The sequence below is a fragment of the Callithrix jacchus genome, chromosome 5, assembly GCF_049354715.1.
Source record: "Callithrix jacchus isolate 240 chromosome 5, calJac240_pri, whole genome shotgun sequence".
Classification (NCBI taxonomy): Eukaryota; Metazoa; Chordata; class Mammalia; order Primates; family Cebidae; genus Callithrix; species Callithrix jacchus.
Window position 1 is genome coordinate 26222498 of NC_133506.1, and position 27957 is coordinate 26250454.

A 27957-nucleotide genomic window follows, 5' to 3' on the forward strand; every position below is an offset into this window, starting at 1 on the left:
GACCAGCCTGGGAAGCAGGGTAAAACCCATCTCTACTAAAATACAAACAAAATTAGCCAGGTGTGGTGGCATGCACCTGTAGTCTAAGGTACTTGGGAGGCTGAGGCAGGAGACTTGCTCGAACCCAGGAGGCAGAGGTTGCAGTGAGCTGAGATCGTGCCATTGCACTCCAGCCTGGGTGACAGAGCGAGACTGCATCTCAAAAACAAAACCAAAACAAACAAAAGTGCAGCCTGGAGTCTGGGGAGTTGGTGCTCCTGGAGCAAACTTCACCTAGTGAGGAAGGGAAGCCACAGCCTCATTCTTCAGATGGACAACTTTGGGAAGGTTTCAGAATGTATATCTGAGCTTCCAGAGGGATCCTGCTCTTGTTACCAGTGGCAGCAACCTCTGTAATGTGTTTTTATATAACCTTTTCCCCCTTCTCTCTCTTGCTTTCCACTTTCTTTCACTTTTTCCTGGGATTCTCTCCAGAATAAACTACTTGCACCCAAGTCTTTGTCTCAGACTCAGCTTTTGGAAAACCCAAACCAGGATACCTTTCAATGTTGCAAAAGCTCTATTGCAATGTAAAGCATTACTGCACTATTACAATGACAGCTGAGGTTTTTGTTTGTGTGGCTGAGCCAGCCTCTGCTGCCAGTTGGCCCAGAGGCTAGCCAGGTATTTTGGGGGACTTGTTTCACCATCAGTGGCCAGACTTCTCCCCTTGTAGCTTGTACTGAACCTTTCATGTCCCATAGCCATCTTAATTCACAATTTCCCCAAGGCTCTTAGAGCTTTATTACTCTGATTCATAGAAGCCAGTTGAGAGGTTCTATGTTCATGGTATGGGGAGGGACATTCATGCAAAGAAAATAGCTCTCTGCTCAGCAGTGCATTATGGTGGACACAGGATGAAGGCAGGAAGCACTGGGAAAGAGCATTATTAGGGTTCTGTTTGGGATTTGAACAGACTTTACATGGAATGGGATTTTTTTAAAAAGTAGAAGCATGTATCAGCTATGAGCCTTTCAGTTGCCGTTAGAAAAAAGCCAACCCAATTTGGCTCAGGCTAAAAAGGGAATTCATTGCAACATGAAATCGAAAAGTTTATGATTAGTCTGGCTTCAGGTATCAGGGGCTGAAATGTGAGAACATCAGAACCTTGTCTGTCTCTGTCCTTTGGTCTGGCTATATACACCTTTATGTGCTGTCTGTGGACTCTCAGCATCCAGGCCTTCCTACTTCCAGGTTCAAGGTCACTGGGACAGAGTAGGTGAGTCTCTTTCTAGGAGCTCTGCTTTGATTGGCCTGCAAATCAGTTACAGGCACCTCTCATAACCAATCATTATGGCCTACAGGATGTGGGACTTTGGCCTTTAGTTCAGGCAGCATCTGTGCTGGTGGTGCAGTGGGTGGGTGGCGCTTCCTCCCAGAACAGGTAGACTGGGGGTGAAGGAGGGGGTCTCTCCTAAAATGAAAATCAGAGGTTGATTCTAACTAAGGGTGAGGGGATGCTGGGAGGGGGAAGTGCAGGCACCGAACTTCCAGTGTAGTTAACACTTTAAATTTCCCAGTGGAGTTTTATTGAATCTCTCCTACTGGAGCCAATAAGAAAAAAAAATGATGTCATCAGGAAGCTGATAGTCTAATGGGGAAAATAAGAATCACACGTGGTAACTGCAGTGTGATCATTGTTTGGAGACAAATTTCTTATTATTCCATGAGCAGATGAAATGTGTTTTCTCAGTGTTCACATGGTACCTCCTCTTTCTTCTCCTCACCCCCAAGAGTCCTGATACTTGGTACGTTTGAAGGAAGGTGTTCTAGTCAGGACTGTGGAGAAGAAATCACTGCATTTCTCTTTTCTCTGCCTGATTCCCTGGTGATATTGGTACTCTAGGCATGAATTAAGAAAAGCCCAGAATTGAGGAAAGACTAGTTTCCTGCCCTGTTCTATAATGGCAGAGACAAGGCAGCCTGAGAGAAAACAGACAATTTTATACTCACACTCACAAATAAATTGAACTGTCTGTCCAATCACAAAGGATGGAAATGCCAGTGATTTTGAGGAGCCAAGTGATGTAGACTTGTCCAGTTCTACGCAGTTAGAAACAAAAAAGTGAGTTTTAAAGAAAACCGAAGAAACACATTTGGCTGGTTCGCAGGGGTCAAATATATTAGATGTATGAAAAATACAGGCGTTCGGAGTGTATCCACAGAGCCTGCGGCAAGGCATATGTACAGTTGGAATGGACTGTCATCTGAAGCTGTGGTCTTCATACTGTCCTTAGGAAAATTTTTTTTAGAAATTATGCTTAGCAAATACTATAATATGTATTATGTATACATATGTATAATGAGATATTATTTTTAAGCCTTGTACCTACCTTTGTATTTGTAACTTTTTATATTTAAAAGAGACATCTCCATATTACATAAGCTTCAGGTCCCATAAAACCTGGATCTGCCCCAGGTTTTTATATACAGTGAAAGATAAATTTAATAGGAATAAAATAGCCATGAAATAAACCATCCAAATATAATAATTATTATATTTTAACAGAACAAAAATGTTGATTTTTCTAAACTATGATAATATTAATGTTGTTATATTTATGAGTAGTATCTTATTGAGAAAACCTGTTAGAATATACTTAATGATTTTAAAAAATATTAGTTTCATACTTTGAGATACAGCTAACAGAAGGTCTGCTTATTTTAATTTGAGGTTCAGTTAATTTTAAGTTTGAAGTTTAATGGCTGTCCTACTTGTAATAGATAATCCCCAAGATATATAGATCCAAATGGAAGAAAAGCATCATGGGCTATAACCACCAAATCAAGATATTAAATTTTCAATTCCATTCATCAATTACCCAAAGACTTTTGTTAACATCTTCTCATCTTTTCTGATTACAGTAGATTAATCTTGCAACTTTTCAGAAGGTGCTTCATTTACACATTTCTAATAGATGGATTTATAAAAAAACACTTTTTAAATGAAAGACATTGCATTTCGATTACAATTTTATTTTGCAATAAAAGTCATTGACACTCTTTGTTTTGGAATTCTTAAATCAGGTTATGTAATTTTGATTACAGATTTTTAAGTGGAGCATATAAATGTTTTTAGAATGTACTGATTTTTATCATTTTCTTGATACTATTTGTCATACAAAGATATAAGGCGGGCGGATCACGAGGTCAAGAGATCGAGACCATCCTGGTCAACATGGTGAAACCCCGTCTCTACTAAAAATACAAAAAATTAACTGGGCATGGTGGCGTGTGCCTGTAATCCCAGCTACTCAGGAGGCTGAGGCAGGAGAATTGCCTGAACCCAGGAGGCGGAGGTTGTAGTGAGCCGAGATTGCACCATTGCACTCCAGCCTGGGTAACGAGTGAAACTCCGTCTCAAAAAAAAAAAAAAAAGACGTAAAATGTCTTGATATTTATTTTCAAAATGCTCTCTCCATAGAACAAATTTCTTTAGAAAAGCATCTGCTCTTTCACTGGTTGTTACAAACTCACCTTGAGGGATTTGGAATGGGGGCAGACATAAGGGGCAGTCTGTGTTCTGAAAATATCTGCTAGGTGCACACTTAGCTGGTGGGCCTGTCTTCCCAGAAGAGGTTAGCATATTTATAGCACTTGTCTTTTTATGAGAGAGAAATGCACGATTCATTTTTAAGTTCAACAGCTTTTAAAAATTTTTTGCCAAAAGACAATCAATGAACACGTGTTTGGTGTAAGTAGATTTCATGATAATGTCTCCATCCCATTTCAAAATATTTTAAAGATTTTAATAATTCAAATAATGTTGGCAAATATGCTCAACTGAGCCCATGGACAGTACATCATGCTGCGATCCTAGGAAAGGAAGAGATCTAGGCAGGTCCGTCCTGTACTTTTCCTTCAGGTCCTTCACCTGCTGTGGGCAGTAGGTGCCTTCCTATTACATTAATTATGGGATATGCTGACAAGTGCACTCATGTAGGTGCGACTGTCAGTTCATATCTTAAACATTAAATGAATTTGTATTTCTTATTTTTAGAGTGGAATGTGACGTAAAGTTTCTAATATTTTCTCCCTACTCTCCCATAAGTCATGTAGCTCACCCTCTAGCAGTGTGCAGTTCTGAAGGTGGGGATCCTACCAGCTTTTGAACAGATGATTCTATCTTAGATTTAATAAAAAAGACTTTTAAAGTCCAAGCTCAAGGGACCTTAGAGGTCAGCTCATTCATGCTTTTGAATGTTCCCATGTGGTAATTGGGATAAAGTAATTCAACTTCTCCGACAGCTTAAAGTTGATAATAGATCTGAGACTAGAAACCCAAATTGCCAAATCACCAAGATGACAAATTTCTGCTACCATAAGTCCAGGTATCTTCGCATGGGGCGTCATGTGATTTCCAGGTCAATTCGAGTTGTGTTGACTTTAAATCCTGGTTGGGGGATGCTTTTATGCCATCACTATGCAAGATCACTATACAAGGTCCTATAATTCTTCTGGGTAAAAGGGCTTAAGGCTGGTTTTCCGTGTTGATGATCCTTTCCATTTTTTTCTACCAGTAAGCCTAGCTGGCTTTCTTCTTCCCAGGCGAAAAAGGAGGCCAGAGGAAAACAAAAGTCAGACAAACTCCATCTTGTTTGTCTCATCAGAATATTTAGTCACCTCAATCAAGCTTTAGGTCATTGCACTTTCTTGTGTCTCCTTTTGCCACTGCAGTCTTATGACAGATTGGGATCTGCCTTGGTTCATGGCCTTGGAATGGGGGCCTCAGATTATGAGAAAAGGCCAGTCCTTAGATTAGTCACTAGCCACATGTGTCTATTTAAATTTAGATTTGCATTAAATAAAATTAAAAGTTCCGCTCCCAGTTGTATAGTCTTATTTAAAGTGAATAATGGCCACATGTGGCTGGCAGTTACCATATTGGACAGTGCAAGCATAGGACATTGCCATCACTGCACAGAGCTCTATCGGATGGCACAGACGTAGATTGATCATCATGGTATTTGGGAGTTTTTGCCTTTTAAATGTAGAAAATTATCCTGGGGAGCATTTCAGGAGTTCAGAGGGGATAGGTGGCCACTCACCTACCAGATATGTCTCTACTAATTTCCCAGTATTCCCTGGAATGTTAGACTTCAGGCCAGGTGATCAAAGAGTAGCCCAAGAGTGATAACAAGTAGCATTTAGCTGACAATTTCTATCTGAAAGGTGAATTCAGTTTCTGGGCCAGAGATCTACATTGTATCTGTTAAATTGTGGGTGTACCTGTTGCCATTTGCCCCCCGCTTTGCTCCTTCTTTTCCCCTTCTTTCCAGCTTTATCACCCTTTGAAAGCTGAAAGCTGTCTTCATTGTGAGACCCATCACATGAACACCTACACAGGTTGAGTTGAATTGGCTTCCTGCACTTGAGTGCCATTCAGTATAATGGGAGTGGATGGATGGGTATTGGCTGACACAGACGCCCTCTGCCACCTGAGAAACCTGTGGTTAATTTCATTCTCCATCATTAGGTGAGCTGGGCACACTTTTATCATATTTGCTCCTGAGTCTTGTATAATAATAGTTAAGACCCAGCAGGCTCTTGCTTTCAGTGGGGGTTAACTGTCATTCTACAGAGTTATTGCATGAAGAGAAGAACATCCTGCATGCATACCTTCATCCTCTTTTTCCTGCTGGACAGAACCCACAACTGGCCAGAACATCATCTTCTTCACTTCTATCCCTGTGATTTCACTTTCAACAGCACCCATTTCACTGGGGCTGCTCTGTCCAGCCTGATTGGGAGTCCCTGGAATTGCTTGGAGCTACTACACAATGCATTGCTCCTGAACTTGCATTTTCCTTTCTGAAACACAGCCCAGTTGGGGTACATATTTGCATATGCTTGTAGTGACTCAGACCCTTTGGTGTATGTGTACACTCACTTAAAAATGTGTAATTGAGGCCGGGCGCGGTGACTCAAGCCTGTAATCCCAGCACTTTGGGAGGCTGAGGTGGGTGGATCAGAGGTCAAGAGATCGAGACCATCCTGGTCAACATGGTGAAACCCCATCTCTACTAAAAATACAAAAAATTAGCTGGGCATGGTGGCGCGTGCCTGTAATCCCAGCTACTCAGGAGGCTGGGGCAGGAGAATTGCCTGAACCCAGGAGGTGGAGGTTGCGGTGAGCCAAGATCGTGCCATTGCACTCCAGCCTGGGTAACAAGAGCGAAACTTGGTCTCAAAAAAAAAAAAAAAAAATGTGTAATTGAGTTTAGCTGCTGAAAGCAGTGCTTGGACCAGCAGCACTGGCATCCGCCAGGAACTCTTGAGAAACACAGAATCTCAGTGCCCACCGCAGACCTCCTTACTCAGAGTGTACGTTTTAACAAGGTTCCTAGATTATATGCATGCATGTGCTTTAGAGTTTGAGACATGTCTTAGTTCAGGCTGCAATAACAGAACACCATAGGTTTGGCAGCTTAAACAACAGCACTTTATTCCTCACAGTTCTGGAGCCTGGAAGCCTGAGGTCAGGGCGCCAGCATGGTCAGGTTCCAGTGAGCGCCCTCTTCTGAATTGCATACTGATATATTCTTGTATCCTCACATGGTGGCAAAAGGGCTACAGAGCTCACCGGGGCCCCCTTAGCAAGGGTGCTAATCCCATTCTTGGGATTTAGTAGTTATATTCTGGTCTTATGACCCACTTACCTTCCAAATTGGGATTTAGGATTTCAACATATGAATTTGACACCAACATTCCATACTTTGTAAGAAGAAACCTCACGTTGGACATTATATATGTGTGAGAGAGATAGAGATAGAGGGGAAGGGGTGAGGGGAGAGGGGGAGGGAGGGAGAGAGAGATTAGAAGAGAGGGGAGAGAGGGGAAGGGTTTTCTTTAGGTGGGGCAGCCAACATCCCTGGGCTTTGAGCCACTACAGACTGTGAAACCTGGGGAAAGACATCAATAGGCAAAGGGTGGCAGGAGAGCTTTTGAAGAGGAACAGGGGCCAGCGGAAGAGGAGCCTGAGGAGCGAGTCTTGCCTTGGGGCTGAGCTTGAGCCCCTGAAACATCTGAAGATCATCACAAGAACGCAGGCTCTAAGCAGAGAACTCCTGGGCTCAGCCCTACAGGTCATTAGAGGAATCACGTTTACTTGGAGTTCAATGAGGAAAGATGGTCTGTCTGTTCTGGAAGAGAGAGCTCTGAAACCAGGCTGCTGGGACTTGATTTTGTGAAGCTTTTGGAAGCAGTTTCAAAATGGGACTGTCAACATCAGTAATGAACAGGGAAATGCAAATTAAACCCATCATGTGATACAACCTTACTCTTGCAAGAATGGCTGTAATTAAAACATAGATGTTTGTATGGATGTGGTGAAAGGGCACACTTTTACACTGCTGGTGGGAATGTGAACCAGTACAACCACTGTGGAAAACAGTGTGGAGATTCCTTAAAGAACTAAAAGTAGAACTACCATTTGATCCAGCAATCCCACTACTGGGTATCTACCCAGAGGAAAAGAAGTCATTATATGGGAAAGACACTTGCACATGCATGTTTAGAGCTGCACAGTTTGCAGTTGCAAAAATATGGAATCAGGCTAAATGCCCATCAGCCAATGAGTGGATAAAGAAAATATGGCATATATACACCATAGAATACCACGCAGCCATAAAAAGGAATGAAATAACGGCATTTGCAGCAACCTGGGTGGAGCCGGAGACCATTATTTTCAGTGAAGTAACTCAGGAATGGAAAACCAAACCTCGTATGTTCCCACTCCTAAGTGGGAGCTAAGCTATGTGGACACAAAGCATAAGAATGACTCTGGGAACCTGGGGGAAAAGGTGGGAGGGGGGTGAGGGATAAAATACTACACGTTGGGTACAGTGGACACTGCTTGGGTGATGGATGCACCAAAATCTCAGAAATCAACACTAAAGAACTTATCCATGTAACCAAAAACCTCCTATTCCCCAAAAACTGTTGAAATAAAAATTTTATAAAAGAGGACTGTTGGCAGATATGGGAGAAAGCGTATCCAGGTGGTCACACCCATGTGGATGCTGATGCATCTTCAGCAGGGGCTTATGTGGTCTCAATGAGGGCCCCTTCTGGTCCTGGGGATGTTGAAGACTGCACACGAGGTTTTAGAGATGGGGAGATCAAGCTGTGCACTGCGCCAGGAACTTTGAAGGCTTGCAACAATGTCTGTGAGTGGATCTGGGACAAAATAGGTAAGCACAGGCTGTCAGGGCTTCTCCAGAATTGCTGCGCATGTGTCACCTTGTGAAAATGCAGGCTCTGATGCAGCATCCTGCATTTCTCATGAGCTCGCAGGGGATGCTGATGCCGCTGGTCTAGGGACCACACTTTGAGAAACAAGGTTGTCATGCAGCCAGTTTCATCCAGCAACCCAGAAAACCTGGATTCTGGCTCAAGCTTGCCCCAAAAATTCTTGGGCCTATCATTTTAACTTAGCCCCCAGGTCAAGGGGCCTGGCCCTGAGGCGTGGGACCCACAGACCTGGGGTCTTTTCTGTACACTGTGCTTCTCTCCTGCCTTGGTGGTTCAATGAGGACTCAGGTGGTGGCACTAATGAAATGCTATGGCATGATGGCGACAGCACCCAGGCTGAGTTTCAGACTTGCTTTGGGATGGGGGAGACACAGCTAAGAGAAAAACACAACAAAGAGGCTGGGTTCCCCTGGAGCTTACAACCTGCGAGTGGGGGTAAGGGATGGGTGACAGAGTAAAAGGCAGACAGATTTTTGTGAAGGGGGCCCTGGAGGGTCCAGGAAGCCTTCCTGGAGGAAGGGCTTCCCTCTGGAAGCAGTGGGGAAATGTTTGGGCTTCCCCATCTTTGTGCTAGCCTCACAACCAGCTTGCCTTGATCTGCCCAACAATCACAGCAGAACCTGCCTTTGGGGCCAGTTTGGACTCTTGGCTCAGGGCTTTTGTCCAGGTGCTTTGGGCCATCCCTTGTTTCTAATCCCACCCTTGCCAGGGGCTCAGCCAGTCTCCTCTCCTCATACCTAACCTAGGCCAGTGTGGGCGAGGCCGTGTAGGGGTCAGTGTCACATGGGACAGGAAGGCAAAGGGGTTTTCGTGAGAAGTAGGGAGATAGCCGGGCCTCACTTTGCCCTACTGTAGGAGAGTTGCACTTGGACTGGTGATAGGGCTATTCTCCCAGGGCGCAGGACACAGGTGAACCCCACAGCCTCATAGCAGAGCCCTGGAGTCCCAGCTGATGGCTTAGCTGCCTCTCTCCCTTTCTCCATCAGGGCTCCTGCTTTCTCTGTGCCAGCAGCCCAGCCACTGGGGATGGGAACTGTTTCCCTGCACCTTGCAGCTCCCTGCCAGACACCTGCAGGCTCTGCAACTTCCCTTTGCTGATCATGCTGAGAGGGCTGCCCCTCAGGGTTGGGGAGCAGCAACTCAGACTCCACCTTGCCCAGAGATCTGCTGCAGATCTTGTGAGATGCGGATTCCAACTCTGGTCCAGCCTCAGGAGGTGCGGATGCTGCTGCTTCTCTGACTGGAGAACAGGGACTCCAGAGAAGTGCCCTGCCTCCCCTCTTCCCCTCGAGGTTAAAGGGAGGCCTGTCCTATTGGAGGTACTGAAAACGCTCAACTTTCAACCTGGGTTTCCTTTTGGAGTGGAGGTGTAGTACCTTGACACTGGCAAGAAGTTTACATCCAATGTGAGAGTTGATGCCTGCGATTGCCTTCACTGAGTTGGTGACATTAGAGGGAGACCTTGACTTAGCCCAAGGGATTGTTCTCAGCATCTCCTTGCCCACTGGATAGTCTGTGTAAACAGCTCATGAAAGAGAATTTAAACAGAATCCATGGCCTCCTGTGGCTTGGAGATCTTCTCCCAGCCACCTTCTCTTCCCTTCTCTGAATTTCTGGAAGTTCTGAAGCAGTTGAGGAGTATGGATGCATGGCTCTTTTAGCCTCCAGCTTCCTTCTCTCCTGCTGGGTTAGGAAAGCTTCACTTGGGGGTCTTCAGCCTCTCCACAATTGGTGCTCCTTCCCAAGGACCACAGGGAAGCTGTTGCTTCAGCTGGAAAACCCATGAGAAAAATCCACCTGCATGAAGCCAGGGCCATCACTACTCCCCTCTTTACCCACAGAGGGTGAGGACACCAGGCTCATCCTACTGAGACTTTAGGGGGAGGGGCGGGAAAGGGTCATTTGGAGAGCAGTGCTGCTCACTTGAGTCTGCAGAAGGCGTCCGCTGGCTGCGAGCTTATGCAAACCTGACCTCCAAGCCCAGGGTGAAGACCTGGGGTGTACAGAGTGGAGGCAGCTGTGTAAACTGTAGGGTGGGGTATTTATAGCCTTAGCGAGGAGCACCAAACCGGCCTAGAGAGCCTGAGCTAGTGCTGCTGCCCCTGGCTGTGTTTCTTGCGCCGTCAACCGAGTTTTCCAGACATTCTTTCTACAGCGTTGCATTCGGCTTTACAAAACTTAGTTTCTATTCTCTGCTTTCTCTTCAGACCGTTTCAATCTTTCACCTTTTACATGTCAGTTTCTACATCTGCAAATGGGAGGCTGTTGCTGGGGGCTCTCTGAGTGTTTCAGCTTGATGATTTTCTACATCTCAGTTTTCAAAAAAAAAAAAAAAAGCTGTATTCCAGTTCACAGGGAGGCGAGAGTTAATATGTACCCTCAAGGAACCTGCTGTGTCCCTAAGGCCACTTCCCTGGGCTCCTGGAGCTCTGGGACAGGTGAGAAACACATGCCTGAGCTTTGTAGTCAGCTCTGGCCTGGAGCCTGGGCTCGGCTGCTTCACCATCAGCAGCTGCAGAGCAGTTGTCGGCATTCCCTGTAAGAGGATGAAGTAGATGGTACAGGAAGGGTGCTTGGCGCATAGTGAGGGGCATAAAAGATAGGTTTGTTGATGATACAGTAAACTTCCCCATCTGCTGCCACCCAGGTATCTGAAGGAGTTAATCCTCTCATCAGAGAGCAGGCAGCCTCATCTCTCCACGAGGCCTGGGGCTAGTGTTTGGGAGGGGTTGCAAACCCTCTGGGGCAAGGTTCACATAGGAGACAGTGCATTAATGTTAGAGTGAAGGAAGACTGCGAGTCCAGGCTGTTTGTCAAGGGGCGTGCAAGGAGATCCATTCTTGGTGTCTGAAGTCCTTGGGTTCTCTAAGCCCCGGTTGTGGAAATTAGGGCGGTAGGGTAGGGGGAGGGAGGAGAGAGCACAAGGGGGTGAGCACACAGCTCTGTAATGGAAACTTGGCACCCAGCCTCACTTTGTGTCCTTCCTTAGTGCATGTAGCTTGCTTCTCCAGCTGAGAGCTGGGTTTCCTCCCCTTCCAGCCAGCATCCTGTGCTATCCCCACGGCCCACTCCTGTCCCTTCTTCTCAGAGCCTGCAGTCCTGCAGGATGCCTCCACAGGTGACATGTGACATGTGAGCCGGCTGCCTCCTCTTCATCCCCTATCCCTCCCCTGACTAATTAGGCCAACATGCAACTTCCAGAGCCTGGCAGATGAGGAGCCAAGAATGCCATGGACAAGGGCCAAGTGTTTTTGTTGACATTGCTCAAGTGTAGCTTTGTGGAGCAGCCTCTTTGCTGTAGCAGAGAAGTCCAAGGAAGCTGGGGAGGTGAGCAAGGGGAGAGCAGGGAGCACAGCCAGTGTGAACACCTCTCCATATCCCCTTCACCTTCCCACCCTCTAAGACTTCCCAACTGCCCACCCTCTGCCCCTTCTTCCTAAGTGCAGGAAGATAGTCCTCCATGTCAGAGTTCGTGGGACCAGCCTGGCTTCTGGGAAATCACACCGAGCAGAGTGTTGTGCACACAGTGGGGCTTTAGAAGTCTCATTCCTTCATCTGTGATGCTTTCATGGGTGATGCTCATGCTTCACTGCTGTTCCTAATTCAGACATGTGTCGCTTAACAGTAGGGACGTGTTCTGAGAAATGCATTGTTAGGTGATTTTGTTCTTGTACCAACATCATAGAGTGTATTTTACATAAACCTGAATGATATAGCCTATTGCTCCTAGGCTACAAACCCGTACAGCACATGACTGACTGTACTGAATCCGGTAGGCAATTGCAAGTATTTATGTATCTAAACATATCTAATATAGCAAAAAATATGGTGTTAAAATCTTACGGGGCTGATACTGTAGTCAGTGGTAAGCATTTATGTATCTAAACATATCTAAATATAACAAAAAATATGGTGTTAAAATCTTACGGGACTGACTGCAGTGGCTCATGCATATGATAATCCCAGGACTTTGGGAGGTCAAGGTGGGAGGATCACTTGAGGGCAGGAGTTTGAAACCAGCCTGGGCAACATAGTGAGACTCTGTCTTTACGAAAAACATTAGGATGTGGTGGCATGCACTTGTAGTCCTAGATACTGGGGAGGCTGAGGCAGGAGGATCATGTGAGCCTCGGAGTTTGAGGCTGCAGTGCACCATGGCACTCTAGCCTGGGTGACAGAGCCAGACCATGCCTCTAATCAAAAAAGAAAGTCAGGACCACTGTCATATATGCCTCTGACCTTGACAGAAAAGGCATTTCGTGGTGCATGACTATAATTTCTGGGTAAACAACCATCTTTGAAATAAGTCCAGTGAGACTTACCTACCACTTCACTGCTAACCTATTATAAGGTGCAAGCTGCATTATTGGGCTACTTTCCTATAGCTGATTGATGAAACCAGGATGGATTTCATCCCATCCCAGGATCCACGAAGAATTTGTCCTTTGGGGTTGCTAGACCTGGCTTCAAATCCTCATTCTGCTGCTTGCTCACTGTGTGACCTTGGACAAGATATTTAACCTCTCTGTCCATCAATTTCCTTATCTGCAAAATGGACCTAGTATTTCCATGTAGAGATTTTGTCCATGAACAGGAAACATGGTGAAGAATGGAAAGATTTCTGCATGTAACAGACGTTTAGTGAATGGAAGCTACGTGAACTACGAAATGATAGTTGATGTAGCCATGGATTGGCTCTACTCTTGGGCAGATCGCTTATCCTCTGACTTATGTCCTCTACAGGCGAATTGACCCCAGAACCAACTGCCTCTTCCTAGCTCAGCAGGAGTTTTGTGAGGACAAATGAACTGTGCTTATAATATTGTCAAACTTGGTTCTCCGTGGGAAGGAAACGAATGCAATGCATTGTTTCATCATTCTCTTCTCAGACTCTGGTCTCTGTGTTAATATATCGGCTGTCAGTGGTCAAATACATTTTTTATTGAGATAAAAGTTTGTAGGTTTTAAAATTCAGAGGTGCTGCCTTAAGAGTCTAATTCCTGAAGATATTGAATCATTATGTTTAAAAATCCTCTAGTTTTCTGCTACAATAGCTGGCTTTATTTTTACATCTCTTAATTGGTATCAGCTTTTCTCTCAGAATTACAGAACTGTGGAAACTGGGCACATGTAGGAACTTTGGAAGTCATTGGTGGAAGGGGTACTCCTGCTTCTTTGTAAATCTTTGGGGTCTTCCTGAACATTAAGATTACGGTACCACAAAGCATTTCTCTTCGTCCCAGATTTTAAGAACAGTGGAATGGCCATGCTGCTGGCCGCAGCCTGACTCTTTCCTTAGGTACTATGTGGATGGGCAGATGCCGTGGTGCCAGACCCAATTTAGTCAGTTCTGACCTCTTCAATGCCAGCTGGCACAGTGCAGCTTCTAGCACCTGCCCCTCATTGCCCGAGGCCTGTTTCTGGGCATCACCTTGGAAATGCTGGGGGATTAATGTCCTCGTTCATCAGCGTCAACCAGTGTAGACCAGGAGGAGGTAGATGAATACCCAAGCTTCCTCACTGCTTAGGTGTCTCAGATACATATCTACACCAGCCCCCAGAGCTTTCTAGAGAGATCAGTGTCTTGTTATACATATTGGCAAGTGACTCACAATTCACCCTCTATTAGCATTTCCTGTCTTACTCCACTCTTCTACTGATTCTTCTTGGGATCACCTCCTGTAAAAACCACCTGCTCTCAAACCCTCCTCGAAGGGGCTGCTTCTGGGGAAACCCAGCCTGAGACAGGGGGGTTGCTGTTCTCCACACTTTCTGATTATTTGTGATAATATGGGAGTTTAAGGCCACTAACCTTATCATTTCTTCATGAGGTTTTGACGATTTTTGTCTCTGCTCATCACTATTCCCATCGTATGAAGCGACATTCAGGTTATCCAAACTACACAAACACCTTGCTTTAACCTACAATTACCTTTGATACCGTTCTCATAATTTGGGCTAAGCTGATACATGTGACCACCATGTAGAATTTTGTATTTCAAGTGTCTGATATTATTGTTTCTTTTCTTTAGATTCCTCAGCCTTCCTCCATTTTTGGGGGGGAAAAACCCTGTGGGGCTTTCCTGGAAAAGATGGATACACTATAATTTGATATCTTGCTAAATTTACTTCTGGTAGTAGGGTCTGTGTTCGAGGAAGACCTTAGTTCATGAGCTACTGATACTATGTGCATCATGTTAGCTTAGGTGAGGTGCCCACAAGCATTGTGATTTCCAGACTCTTCCATGAGTCTCACTATCTCCTCTTCTAAAGGGGGAATAGTTATTTTAATGTGTAGTTACTGAGCACCTGCCCTGAGCCAGCAGAGGCAATGTCCACACGCTGTCTTTCTTTCCTGAGCAGTGTTGTGAGCATTGAATTCAATAACGAAGGAGAGACCATTTGGGAAACTGAATCACTGTGGAAATAGAGAAGAGGGCAGAATGCCTTCCGGCTCTTCAGGAAGGACTTCAGACACCTTGTTGGTATGGCTGGGTACACCGTGTGGCCTTGTGTCCACTGGGCCCACAGGTTAGGTCCATATCTTGTGTTTCGATCTATTTTCTGCCCGCGGCGACTCTGGGCACTCAAGAGGCAGCATTGCCTCAGGTCCCTTCTTCTTCAGTGCCAAGCCTCTGGAAAGAGCCACTTCAGCAGCTTGGTTTGTGGTCTGTGTCTCCCACGGCCCCATGATGCCGGGCTCCACCTGTCATGCCTCTGCCTTCATCTTACCTGATCTGTGCATGGTGGTCTAGGCTGTTGGCTACTCCGTCCTTCAGGACATTCTTTCTGCGCACCGTCCATGACACTTGAGTTCCTTGCTCTTTATCTTCCTTTCACGATCCCTTCCCGAATCCTTTTGGTCTGTCTCCTCTCTGAAGGGTATTGCATTCTTCCATTCCTTCTCCCCAGTGCCCCCTCTTCCCCACAGGGATACCCTGTCCATACATGTGCCTTCCACCCTTCCACTCACATTTGCACAGGTGGCATACCTCCCTGTCTGTGCTCTGCAGGCTCTTCAAACTCAGCATGCCCCAAACAGAATGCACTGCACTGCCCCTTTCAGTGTACCCTTTAGCTTGTGTTCTTTCTTCTGGCATCTCTATCCCCACAGTCATTGTAGCCCTGAGCCCTGTTACCTGCACTCCCAACCTACTCTTTCCTAGTTCATACCTGCATCTCTTGTTCATCGGAAACTTGCTGTGTGTCACTCGCGGGTCTATGCTTTGGGGATGGCAAATTATGTCTTCACTTGATAACCCCCAGAAGCAGATCCTGACTCCTGATGCATATTCAATGGTGGGTGGTTTATTTGGGGGCTGGTTTCAGGAGATACTGGCAGGGGCTAGACCTCAGTGGGCTGGAACCAGCTCTTACTGACTCAGTGGAGCTGACTGTGTCCATCTCTTCCGAACTCTATTTTCAATGATGTCATGTTGGTAGTGTGGTATTGGCTACAATGGAAATACTGACCCCATGGAAATTAGCGAATGGCTATAAATCAGGGCTTTTTCCCCCTCTTCAAGAGTTGGTTGTTAAACATTTCTCAGCGTGTCATTGGGAGCAGGGAATTGAGACAGGGAAGGGGGAGCAGCTGATCAAGTGTGCTTTATCAAGAGAATTATACAGTAGACAACTGGAGCTTGATCCCACTGAGAAGAATCTAGAAACTAGTTAAGAGCACACACCTGAAAGTCATCCCACTGGCACAGCAAGGAATCCCTCAGGCAGCTAGAGGCAGGGTGGCTTGGGGGTGAAGGCAGTGCGGAGCAAGTGTTGGCTGATCAGGGCACTGGGCACACAGCGTCTGCAGAGGCTGGAACCCAGCTGTGAGTGATGTGTGGTTATTCTTTGTCTCCCCAGAGCTTGACCTCATGGACCTCATAGGGGAAGACAGAAAGTGGATGATGGGGAGGAAGCTGATGCAGGTGAACGACACTCTGACTTCTGAAGATGCCGGTCTCCGGAGCAGCAAGAACTGCACCGAACCAGGTAACAGTGCTGGCTCCTCATGGACAGTGGCTGTCATTTTCTCTGGTTGTGGCTGAGGAAGGGCCAGCCTCCTGTGTGTTTCCTTAGACTTTTAATCCAAAGAGCCTCTAAGGACATTTAGGATGGGTGTGTTTTGACCTCTGTGTTCTTTTCTTACTGGAGCTGGGGGCAAGTCAGAGACATTGATGCTCCTGATTCAGCACTGAGATCAGATATGGAGGCTGGTGCTGCCAAGTGAGAAACTGAGGCAGGAGCAGGACGGGTGAGGATGTTCTGTGGTCACCTTTGCTTTGATTACTGGGGTCCTCTCTGGCTGGTTTTTAATCAGAAGCCTCGTTTCTATCACAGTAGAGACACAGGGATTGAGCCAGATCCTCACACACAATGTTGATCTTCTTCAAAGAGGTGAATTTTCATTTACTGGTTGTTAGATTTGATATCCGTTGTGGCATTCCTCAGGAAAATATATGGAACAATTTATCACTAATGTTTGAACTGAAAAAGAAAACAAGCACAAAGCAGATCAAAGGGAGTGAGGAGTGGTGAGGACCCAGCCCACCAAACCTCAGGCCCTCTGGATGAATGAGGTCCCTGAAGGTTTAGACCTGGAGTTGGCAAACTTGTTCTGGAAAGGGCCAGACAATAAACACTGTAGGCTTTGCAGGCCACATATCGCATCTGAAGTGTATTCGTAAACGAATTTTTTATAATGCTTTAGCAATTTAAAAACCATTCTTAGCTCAGCGGTCTGTGGCCATAGTTCGCTGCCCTGACTTGGACCACGAAGGTCTCTGGGGTCTTCCTTCCTTGCCTGGTGGGGACTTGGCCTTATGTATGCCACTGTCAAGGGCCCAGGAGCTCAAGGACCTGCTCATCCTACATCCAAAGGCCTGTCTCATGTCTAGTGTCACATGGAAGGATATAAACAATCTCCATTGCGGCCCAAAGAACTACAGACCGTTGAGTACAGAAGGCATGTCAGGGAGTTGCGGGTCTATAATCTGGTGGGAAGATGGGCAGAAGTGCCCTTCCCCACGGTACTTAGACTCTTAACAATCAGCTTTCAAGCAAAGCTGAAAAGAATTAAAAATAGATTATCTGCCACATCCTCACCACCAAAAACCCCTATGTAGTCTATGCTCCTCAAGCTGGAGAATCCAAGGGTTACTGTGGCTGTTGTTCCATGCTCACAAGGAACATTTTTCACTTGAAGGTGAAGCAGCACATGGGCAGCTACGTGAGCTAGAAATGAAAATGGGCAGGAAGGGTCCGAGCACTGCACTGAGGGGCTGAGCCACGTATATTCTAAGAAACAGAGATTTCCAAGGACTGTCCTGAAAAGGCATGGCAGTGATGGCACACATTCTGTGCCAAGAACAGATCTGGCTCTGTAGTCAGAGTTTTCACCATCTTTCTCCAACTAGTAAGTTGATGAATATTAATCAGCTAATAGCATTAGAAAGCCAAGTAGTCACTTCTGGTGTAGGAGATAATGGAGTCAGACAGAACATGGCGACCAGCTTTGAGCATTAGGTTCAGCCACATGCAGAACCAGCAAGGATGGGGGGATTCTGTTCCCTGTTGCTGGGGGTGTGTTTTGGGGGCAGGTGGTTGGTCTCTCTGTGAGTAGCATTGTTCACTGTCTTGGGAAATGCCTTTCTCAGAGTGACAGATGTAGAAGCATGAAGTGCATTAAAAGTCATTACAGAAGGGGAAGTGACTCGGCCTCACAGATGGGAAACAAAATGTCTAGGTAGATCAAAAGAACGCAAACCCAGGACCTGCCCGTGTTGGCGGGGCACCCAGGGAAAGGGAGGAGAGGAAAGGCTTCAGGAGGAATATGGGAGGAAGCAACAGTGAGCTGAGTCATGCTGTGTTCAGCACGTCCAAAGGGAATATGGAACCAGGTAGGACAATCTTGATTTCCTCACCTGCAGACCAAAAGGACTCGGCTTGGTTTCTGGCGCCCTTGATTCAAAACCAAATTCCACAGGGAAGATGATCATGCCTGAAACAGGAGAAGTTCTGTTCAAATCCTAACACACAAGTGCTGGCCCAGAGCCCAGGTACTTCATGAAGCTTGCTTGAACCCCCCAGACTGCAGCATTCTTTCCTGACTGCTGCTGGTATAAAATGTTTCCATATGCACTGTCCAATATGGACATTCAATGGCAATTGCAATTCAAATGAATTCAAATCAACTAAAATTAAATATTCAGGTTCTCCATTGCACCAACTACATGTCAGATACTCAATAGTAGGATCACAGATGACAGCACAGGTCCCAAAACATTTTCACCATCACAGGAGGGGCTATTGGACAGGATGGTCAGATCTTGCAGTTGTCGTTGAACATGTGGATATATCTCCTGTCTTTCCAGCCCACCTGCAAACATATCAAGGGGGTAGAGCAAATATGTAAATCTGAGAGCCTTATCTCTAACCTCGGTCTTAGAGTCACACTCACCTGAAGCTGTGGACCTTGGCCAAATAGCCAGGTTCTCTGAGTCTCTGCGTGCTTCTCTGTGAAGTTGACATCATCATTCTGACCTTTCATGACTTCTGTGAAAATTGGGAATAAAGTAATACAGTGTGCACAGCTTAGTGCCCTGGGTTTGATGGCCCAATAGTAGGAGTGTGTTTGTGAATTTCCCACCCTCTGTCCTGGGGTTTAATTATGGGTGGGGCACAGTACAAGATTTCTAGAGCAACATTCTCCAGCTACTTCCTGGAAGAGAGAGTCTGTCAACAGGCCACACCACAGGTAGCTCAGGTCTGAATAGACCTTCGGCTGGACTGGGAGGCTTCAGTGCCATCTTCCCATGTAGACAAGCCCTGAGGACCTCAGGCATGGCGATGAGTGCCATCACCTCTGCTGCATCGACTATTTCTAACAACAGGATCAGAACAGTGCCTCAAACACACTGAGCGCTGGTTACCTCCATGCCGTTACCAGAATGCTGTCGAAATGGCTTCTCAGTGTGGACTGGACAGATATTTTATGAAAAAAGTTGAGAGCTAAAGTGCCCATTTAGAAGCATCCTGATTTAGAAGCATCATTTTAATAATATTTATCTTCTCTACCTTATTATTGGGTGAAAGGATTGAGCAGGAGTGGGCTAAAGGCAGGTTCATTCTAGAACATTGTTCAAATTTTCTTAAGGGAGCCTGGGCACAATGAATATTACTTGTGCTGGTTAAAAATAGTGCTGTCTGCCCTCAAAAATCTTAAATAGAGGGCTAGGAAGTGAGCTCTGTGGTTCCGGCCTCTCTCCCTGCCTGTTCGTGATGATGTCAGTGGCAGCAGTACACTTAACAGAGCCCATGGAGCAGGCTTCCCTCTGTGCTTGGAGGAGTGAGAATTTACACAGGGACTTTAGCGTTCGGGGGTGCAATGTGCATCCTGGTTGTGTGAGTTAGGGTGGCAAGGTCACAGGCAGGAGTTAATTTAGCATTTGTCGTAAAGTATGCCCAGATGCCACTCGTGATGTCATAGGGCTTCTCAGACTGTGCTGTCAGAAGCCCTGGCTTTACATGCCATTAGAAGAAGGCTGTAGATTCAGAGACTGGAGATGGAATTATCTCTATTCTGGTTATAGTCACTGTTGGGGCATGGGGCTGGTTTGCCTCTCAGATGACCATTTGCTCACCTATAAAATAGATCTTCAACTATGTTTATCCCTTCCCTTGCATAAATCCACTTATTCCTAGGAAAAAATTTTTTTTTGTTTTTTGTTTTTTTTTTGAGGCGGAGTTTCGCTCTTGTTACCCAGGCTGGAGTGCAATGGCGCAATCTTGGCTCACCACAACTTCCACCTTCCTGGGTTCAGGCAATTCTCCTGCCTCAGCCTCCTGAGTAGCTGGGATTACAGGCATGCACCACCATGCCCAGCTAATTTTTTGTATTTTTAGTAGAGACGGGGTTTCGCCATGTTGACCAGGATGGTCTCGATCTCTTGACCTTGTGATCCACCTGCCTTGGCCTCCCTAAAAATTTTAAGAATAGAAATTCAAGAAAACTTCTTCTCCAAGACACTCTCCCATTTCCCTTAGTAATTGCTGTGTTTGCAGAATTCCATGCCATTACCTCAAGCCTTCCTCTACTCTCTCTCTTTTCCTCCCCTTCCCTCTCCCATGCCTTCTCCCCTTCTCTCTGTTTGAAAACCAGGATCCCAGAGTGCCCAGTTTTGGTGCCAGAGGAAGCCCAGAGTGCTGTCTTCCTATGACAGCGGCTACTTTAAGGATATATTGGTTTATACATTTCTGCTTTTAAAAAATGGCGCTGGTCATGGTGACCCATGCCTGTAATCCCAGCACTTTGGGAGGCCAAGGCAGGTGGATCACTTGAGGCCAAGAGTTAGAGACCAGCCTGGGCAACATGGTGAAACCCCGTCTCTATAAAATATACAAAAAGTAGCTGGGCGTGGTGGCACAAGCTGGTGGTCGCAGCTACTTGGGGGGCTGAGTTGGAAGGACCAATTGAGCCTGGGAGATGGAGTTGCAGTGAGCTGAGATCATGTCACTGCACTCCAGCCTGGGTGACAGAATGAGACCCTAACCCCCCCCAAAAAAAAAATTTCCTTCACCTCTTGAAGACCCAGTTTTGGTGGAAATTTGTGATTTTTTTTTTTTTTACCCAGAACTGCATGAACAATACTGACCTCCGGGCTCCAATTTTTCTTTGTGATTTTTCCAGCTCTCTGTGAATTTTTAAGGTTGTTTTCTTAGTCTGACACTGCCGATTTCATCTGAAGCCTGGAAACATTTTTTTTCCTTTTGGCAAGTAACACTTGAAACTGTTTACTCAGATGACCTATTAAGAGAAATTTAACTTTGAATAAATTTGATCTGTGGAAAATTAAGTTGGCTCAATGTAATATTGAGGATGGTAGACAACTGTAGCAGAAATGAATTCTTTGTCGTATTTATTTGTACACTTTGCAGAATTTTATTTAGATACTTTTCAGTCTGTCTCCAGAAACATATATCATCTTTTTGTTTCTGAGTCTTTGATATTTTAAGGAAATGATATTTCCCTCAGAGTGCTTTTTTCAGATGGACTTTGAAAGAAAGAAAATATTTAAAATGATGGCCTTTGGCGAGGGCTTCACTGCGAGATTGCTGGATTTCCTCTGATAATGATCAGCCCAATCCGTCTGGCTTAGCTGGGCCTAAGACTTCTGAAGGTGAAGAGGACACCTGGCCTCTGTTTCAAGACCAAGGTCAGGCTGACGGGGCACTACCTTAAGGGGACGGCCAGGGTGCCTACAGGTCAGGTGTCGGCTGGAATGGCTGGAAGCCACATATTCTGTCAAGTATAAATAAACTGCAGTCGAGGAGGGAAACCGGAAGTCCATATGAGAGAAGCAACAGGAGGGTAGGTTCGAGGGGTACGTGTGGTCCATAAACAGAACTGGAGCCCAGGCACAGACCAGCAAGCAGAAAACATGGGTTCAGGGTACTGGCCATGACCAGTGTCAGGATCCCACAGTTTGGGGTTTAAGCTGTAACGTCAGGGCGGGCTGGTTTAAAATTACAGGTTGGACACGACCAGTCTACAAAGCATGATAGGGCCAACATCGTCATTTTTTACATGAAAAAACTAAGAACCAGAGGGGATAAACGACCTACCCAGGGTCACAGGGCTTTTTAGAAGCGAAGTAGGGCTACCCAATGCCCGTGCAGTGCTCAATACCTGTTAATAATTGAGAAAATCTGAGGTCTGCACAATCTAGAGCAGCACTGTCCAATAGGAAGGCGATGTGAGCTACAGGTATAATTTTAGATTTTCTATTAGCTACATTGCAAAAGCACAAGGAAACGGGTATAATTAATTCCAATAATATATTTTGTTCAACCAAATGTTTCCAAAATATTAGAAATGACAAATTGCAATCAGGTTAGTGTGGTTATTGCTGGGTTTGAACCCAAGAAAATAACTAAATTTAAAGACTTAAAATTCATCTGTGCATGATTTCACTAGCTCAAATAACTTTAGCTTCTTTCTGAAGTTGTAATTCTCATAATGATTCAAATCATGACTGCTAACATTCTTAAGTGGAACAGATTTGAAACTAATGTGATCTGCTTTTTAATTTGTTTCAAACCGAGTTGGGTAGTTGCAACACAGACCACGGAGCTGATGACTGAATTAGTCAGATAGGGTAATACTAACTGCTGTAGCAGAGAAGTCCTACAGATTTGTGGGTTCACACGAGAGAAGTTTCTTTCTTTCTCATGGAATGTTCTAGTCTGTAGTTGCACCTGTTGCAAGAAGGGGTCCATGGACTCTGGATCCCTCTATCTTTAGGCTTTCCCTCCTCAACTTGACTTCCAAGGTTGCTGTGCTTCTTTGGATTAAGGGGAAAGGGCATGGAGGATGTGGGGTAGTGGGGTTTATGGACTAGATGCTCACTGCTGCTCACATTCCATTGGCAGAGCTCAGTCACATGACAACTTCTACCCTCAGGGGAGGCTGGGCCGTGTACATTAGTGGAATGCAGAAAGAAGAGAAAACAGGTTTGGTGAACTGCTAACTAGTCTCTGTTACATTCATTTCTTCCAAGCTTGTTTCTTTCTGAAAAAGCAAATTTCCCAGTTTTTCTTTTTGCTTACTTATTTCAAAAGCCAAATACCACCATTATAGAAAAATCACAACCCAAATTTATGTCTTCCAAGCCTGGCTGTAGCTCTTGGCTTAACTTCATAATTCTTGCCTCATCAAGTGAAACAATTTGATTCTCTTTTTACCTTGGGAGGATCATCAGTGAGGTAGAAATTGTCCCTGTGGTGCCATTTGCAAATTGCATCCTTTCTTTAGTAATAAAAGAACCCTGGGAAAAATAATGAATGCTTTTGTATAGATGAAGTCATTGGGCAATTGTGTATAAAGAACTCAGGGTCTGGAGTAAATCCTAAATCCCAATTCCATCACTTTCGACCTACGTGATGCCAAGTGGCTTCCTAAACTCTTTGGACCTCATTTCCACCCTCTGTAAAATGTAAATTAAGATGCCTTCTTCCCAGGCTTGTGGTAATCATTCAGTGAAGTAAGCTTTGCAGAGCAGCTGGGCCTTCAGTCATACTATGTGCTTAATAAACTGTAGCCACATTATCTTTGCCACCAGAAATACAAGATAGACTGAGGTGAGATCATTTATAGGGGCTTTACCACTCTGCAGTAACACTAGAACTTTGTAGGATTAAGATTGCTTGAATGATAAATAGATTATTTCGTGTCATTCAGCAATATTACCACGTTCTTACAGGTTGCTCTGCATGTTGGAGACCTCAGTGGTATTAACTACGAGGCTTCTGACTAATAAGTTTCTGGCCTAAGAGTCCACTATGTAAGCAAATAGGACAAAATAGGGAGTGGAGAGTTTTCTACTTTGTACTAATGAAGAGTTTAGAAGTCTCAGGCTGTAGGAGAAAGGGCCAGACACTCTTTGTTTTTTCTAGCTTTGACATCCCTTTAGGGCATTTTGATTGAGGCGTTTTTTAAAACACTGTGAAAGCAGCCCAGGCAGCCTAATCTGGGGAAGAGTGTCTGTAATCTTTCTGAAACACAGGTAGAGGATGGTGAGCTCTGCTCTCAGATGCGGAGATTTTGTGGATCTATTTGTAAGGTACTCAAGGCATTTCAAAGCATTTTCACATTCATTAGCTCATTAGAACATGTTTGGCCCTTGAACAAATCCCTCAAGGTCAGGAAACACGGTGTTATGATGCCCAGTTGATAGTCTGAGAGCAGAGCAAGTTGGGTTAAAAAATTGAGAATTCAGAGTCATGAATGCAAAAACAAGCCTAGGGATTATTGTTTCTAGTGGCTTCTAAACCCTTTTCCTGTAAGCCAGGGCTCAGCAAACGAGAGCCCTTGGCTACAGTGGGCCTGCCGATTGCCTCTGTGAACAAAGTTTTATTGGAATACAGCCACACACAGCCATTTATGTGTTGTCTATGGCAGCTTTTGCCCGATGCAGGCTGAGTTGAGTAGTTGCAACACAGACCACAGGGCTTGAAAAGCCTAAAATATTTTTTCTTGGTCCTTTACAGAAATGCTTGCTGCTGTCCCTGGTTCCAGGCTCTTTGACGGATGCCTCATGTGCTCTGCAGGGGAGGTTGAGGCAGGAATGACATTTCCAAGGACCTCTCTACTCTCCTTGATCCTTCCCCAGATATTGCCTGTGCCATATTGCATATTTTTAATATCACTGCTGGGCTGGGAGGGTCTGTGATTCGTGTGCTCTCGCCTCCTCCCACCCCAATCCACTGACATACAATCAAAAAGCTCCAACCTTTTTCCACCCATACATTAGGCATCTGTTAACATTTTATCCGAAGCGTAAAAGTTTACGCCCTAAGAGAGCTTGAAACCATGGGTCTGGAATACCCCTCGTTCCACAGCATCCAGGTGTCCAGACCACGTGTCTAGTACTCATTATACCTTGGAATTGCTTTCCTCTTGGGTTCCAGAGTGAAGCAGCCACTTGGGACTGTCCACCTGTACTCCTAGCTTGCTCTTCCCGAGGGCAGTTTTCGCAGAGCTGGTCTCACAAGCATCTCGGGAGCAGTGAACAATGCACTAAACTGTGCATAGAGGCCATGGGTGTTGCAGTGGGGTTCTGGGAACACCAACCCTGGGGCAATGGAGAGCCTACAAAGGAAGCTGCCTCCTGGCCCCAGTGAATCCTTTGGCTGCACTGTGGCTTATGACAATGATAAGCGACATACTGCTGCTTCCTCCTGGTCTAGGAGCATGTGTGGCCATGGCCATGTCTCCAGCCCTTTGGGGTTCACTCCCATGACCTGGCTCCCCACTCCAAGCTTTGGTTGTGTGATCAGCCTTAGGTCACATAATCTGGGTTGCCAGGCAGGCTCTGTTCTGCCCCCATCTAAGTTCTCTCCGACATCTTAGGACCAGCAGCAGCAGCAGCCCCTGGGTGCCTGTTACAAATGTTCATCCCTGGGCTGCACCTGAGCCCTATTGGATTGGAATCTCTGGGAGGCAGGCCCCGCTACCTGAGTTTTACAAGCCCTCTAGTGTGAGGACCCCTGGCTTAGCTCATTGGAGGCATCTGTGGTCCACACAGATCCACCCCAGGCCAAAAAATCCGAGTCTCTGGGACTGGGAAGCAGGTATGAGAGGGTTTTAAGCTTCCAGGGGGTTATAGGCTGAGTGTTTGTGTCCCCACCAGTATTCATTTGTTGAAATTCTAACTCTCATGATGATAGTGTTAGAAGGTGGAGCTTCTGGAAGGCGATTAGGTCATGAGAACAATGGCCTCAGGAATGGGATTTAGCGTTCTTATAAAAGAGGCCTGAGAGAAACCCCTCACTCCTTCCACCATGTGAGGCTAGAGTCAGAAGGTGTCATCTATGAACCATAATGCAGGCCCTCCGCCAGACACCAAACCTGCCAGCATCTTGATCTTGGACCTCCCAGCCTTCAGAGCTGTGAGGAATAAATTTCTGTTGTTTATAAGCCACCCAGTCTATGGGGTTCTGTTACAGCAGCCTGAACGGCAGGTGGGAATGAGACCCATCTCTGTGCGTGGGCATTCTCTGTCAAGCTGGCTGAGAGGAGAATAGCTGGGCTTGCAAGCCCTAGGACCTTCGACAAGCTGGCAAATAGATGAATAAAAGGAGAGCGCCAGCCATGTGCAAGACACCAAACCTGTCTTCCTGCAGGGTCCACGTGTGTTCACCACTCCTCCCAATCCCTGTGAACGTTCTGTTTCTTCCTCCATCTTGGAGATCACAGGTTTTTGTTTCTAAGCTTTGTTGCCCTGGAAAATACCAGGGTGTGTTTCACCCTAGCTGCATTTTAAAATCTCTGTGTATTGAAGTGGAGAAGGAGTGTTCCTGCCTTGTCCTATTTGTGGGTCTAATCTCACCTTCTGGTCCTCAGTTACATCAGCGCTCACCATTCCCACCCACTTAGAAGCCCCACCAGCCAAGGTGTAGGGCGAGGTGCCCATGGGGCTGAGGACAGGGACTTGGGGAGCATCTCCTGGATGCTCTCTGACACTCTCAGGCCTGGGTAAACTCTGGTGCTTCAGGGTGGAGTGAGGCCCAGAAGGCTCAGGTAGGCCTGGTCTCTCTCCTCAAAGGCTCTCTAGGCCTGACACGTTTCTCAGAAGGCTCTGTGAACAATGGCAGTGGCTTGGCTGGGGACTGTGAAGGTCGGGGATGGTCTGAGCTACTCCAGGAGTGCACTTTGGACAGAGGCGTGGAGCAGAGGCTATCCTTGGTTAGAGGGCCACGGCCATCCCACGGTTTGTGTGCCCTGAGGTAGGCCCCACTGAGGCCCAGGACTACGTTCACATTCCACCTTGGAGAGTAAGTTTAAATAGGTACGTGTCTAGGCTATCCTATGGGTGCTTCTGAGGTTTCTGATAGACTGTCAATCCCATTTCGTTTGGCTGAAATTTCTATAATAGAACAATAAAATCCCTGAATTAAAGATTAGCAGCCTTTTTTAGAAGCTGACTCAGAACAAAATGAATTTGGGCCCAGCACAGTGGCTCATCCATCCCTGTCAAAACCTTTGTGCCAGGAGCTCAGCCTGGCTTTCCAGCCCTGGACCTGCAGGAGACCTCAGGGCTCACTCAGTGTCCATGTCATTGGGATCAGGGACACTGGTATGAAAAAAAAGTAAAGAAAAAGTCAACAAGCTGCAGACACCTGGGACAGGCCACTCTGGAAGGAGCAAAGGACTGGTTCCAAAGAGCAGGCTGGACTCAATGAAACTTCTGTGACTTCAACTGATAAATGGGCACTCACAGTACCCACCCTGTCTTGGGGTCATGAGGGAACCTTTTGGATAGATAAGGAGAGGCCACATTTTGTAATTGTAGGTACTTCTGAGCAGAGTGAGGGATGTAGGGCCTGGGCTCTATGGGCATGGGGAGGACCCATGGGCTTTGGAACCCTGGACCAGCTTCGTAATCTCTGAAAGCCTTGATTTCCTTCCCTGAGAAGTGGGGATCATTCATGGGACAAACAGGGTCAGTGGAATAAAGCATATCAAGTCTTTAACACACAGCTAGTGCTTGGCCCCTGAGTGGATGCCCATTTCCCAAGCACCCACTTTGTACCAGTCCTGAGGGGTCCTGCAAATAGAGCCTGGTTTGTTACACTTGAGAGACTGTGGTTATTATTCATGCTGCTGATTCCTTACTCTGATTTTCTGGGCATGGGAGTTTTCTACTATAGGAGTCAGGTAAAATGAATCTGACAGGCACTAATACTATAAAAACCCAGGCGGAAAGTAAAAATAGTCTTAGTTGTCAAAGCATAGGAGCCAGTCACATGAACAGCCTGTCAGTATCAAGATGAGCCTCCCCGTGGAGCTTTTCCTGGGGAACGGGAATTCCACTTCTGCTGAAATCTTGTTGACTTGCCCCAGGTGAATTCATAGAAAAATCAAGGATGATGGAGATTTGGGTCTTTAAGGCCAAGTATGCAGACTGGGCCTGTAGAATGGATAGCAGTGGTCGCAGGGGTGAGGTTGAGGGGCAGAAGCAGGTGGGAAAGGAGGGCTTGATCTGCACTTAACTCTGACCTTTTTGTCCTAGTCTGCTCGGGCCGCTAAAACAAAATGTTATAGACTGAATGTCGTCTAAACAACAGAAATTCATTGCTTACAGTTCTGGAGACTAGAAGTCCAAG

At 46.0% G+C, this 27957-nt stretch overlaps 1 protein-coding gene across 1 annotated transcript in view; it reads left to right on the forward strand.

Moving 5' to 3' along the window:
* The window catches only part of SLC24A3 (solute carrier family 24 member 3), a 518474-nt gene that overhangs the window by 54378 nt on the left and 436139 nt on the right, over positions 1 to 27957 (forward strand). Inside the window, exon 2 of the mRNA XM_017971984.4 lies at positions 16156 to 16284. Within this exon, the coding sequence (XP_017827473.2) occupies positions 16156 to 16284 (129 nt within the window). The remainder of the gene's footprint in view (positions 1 to 16155; positions 16285 to 27957) is intronic.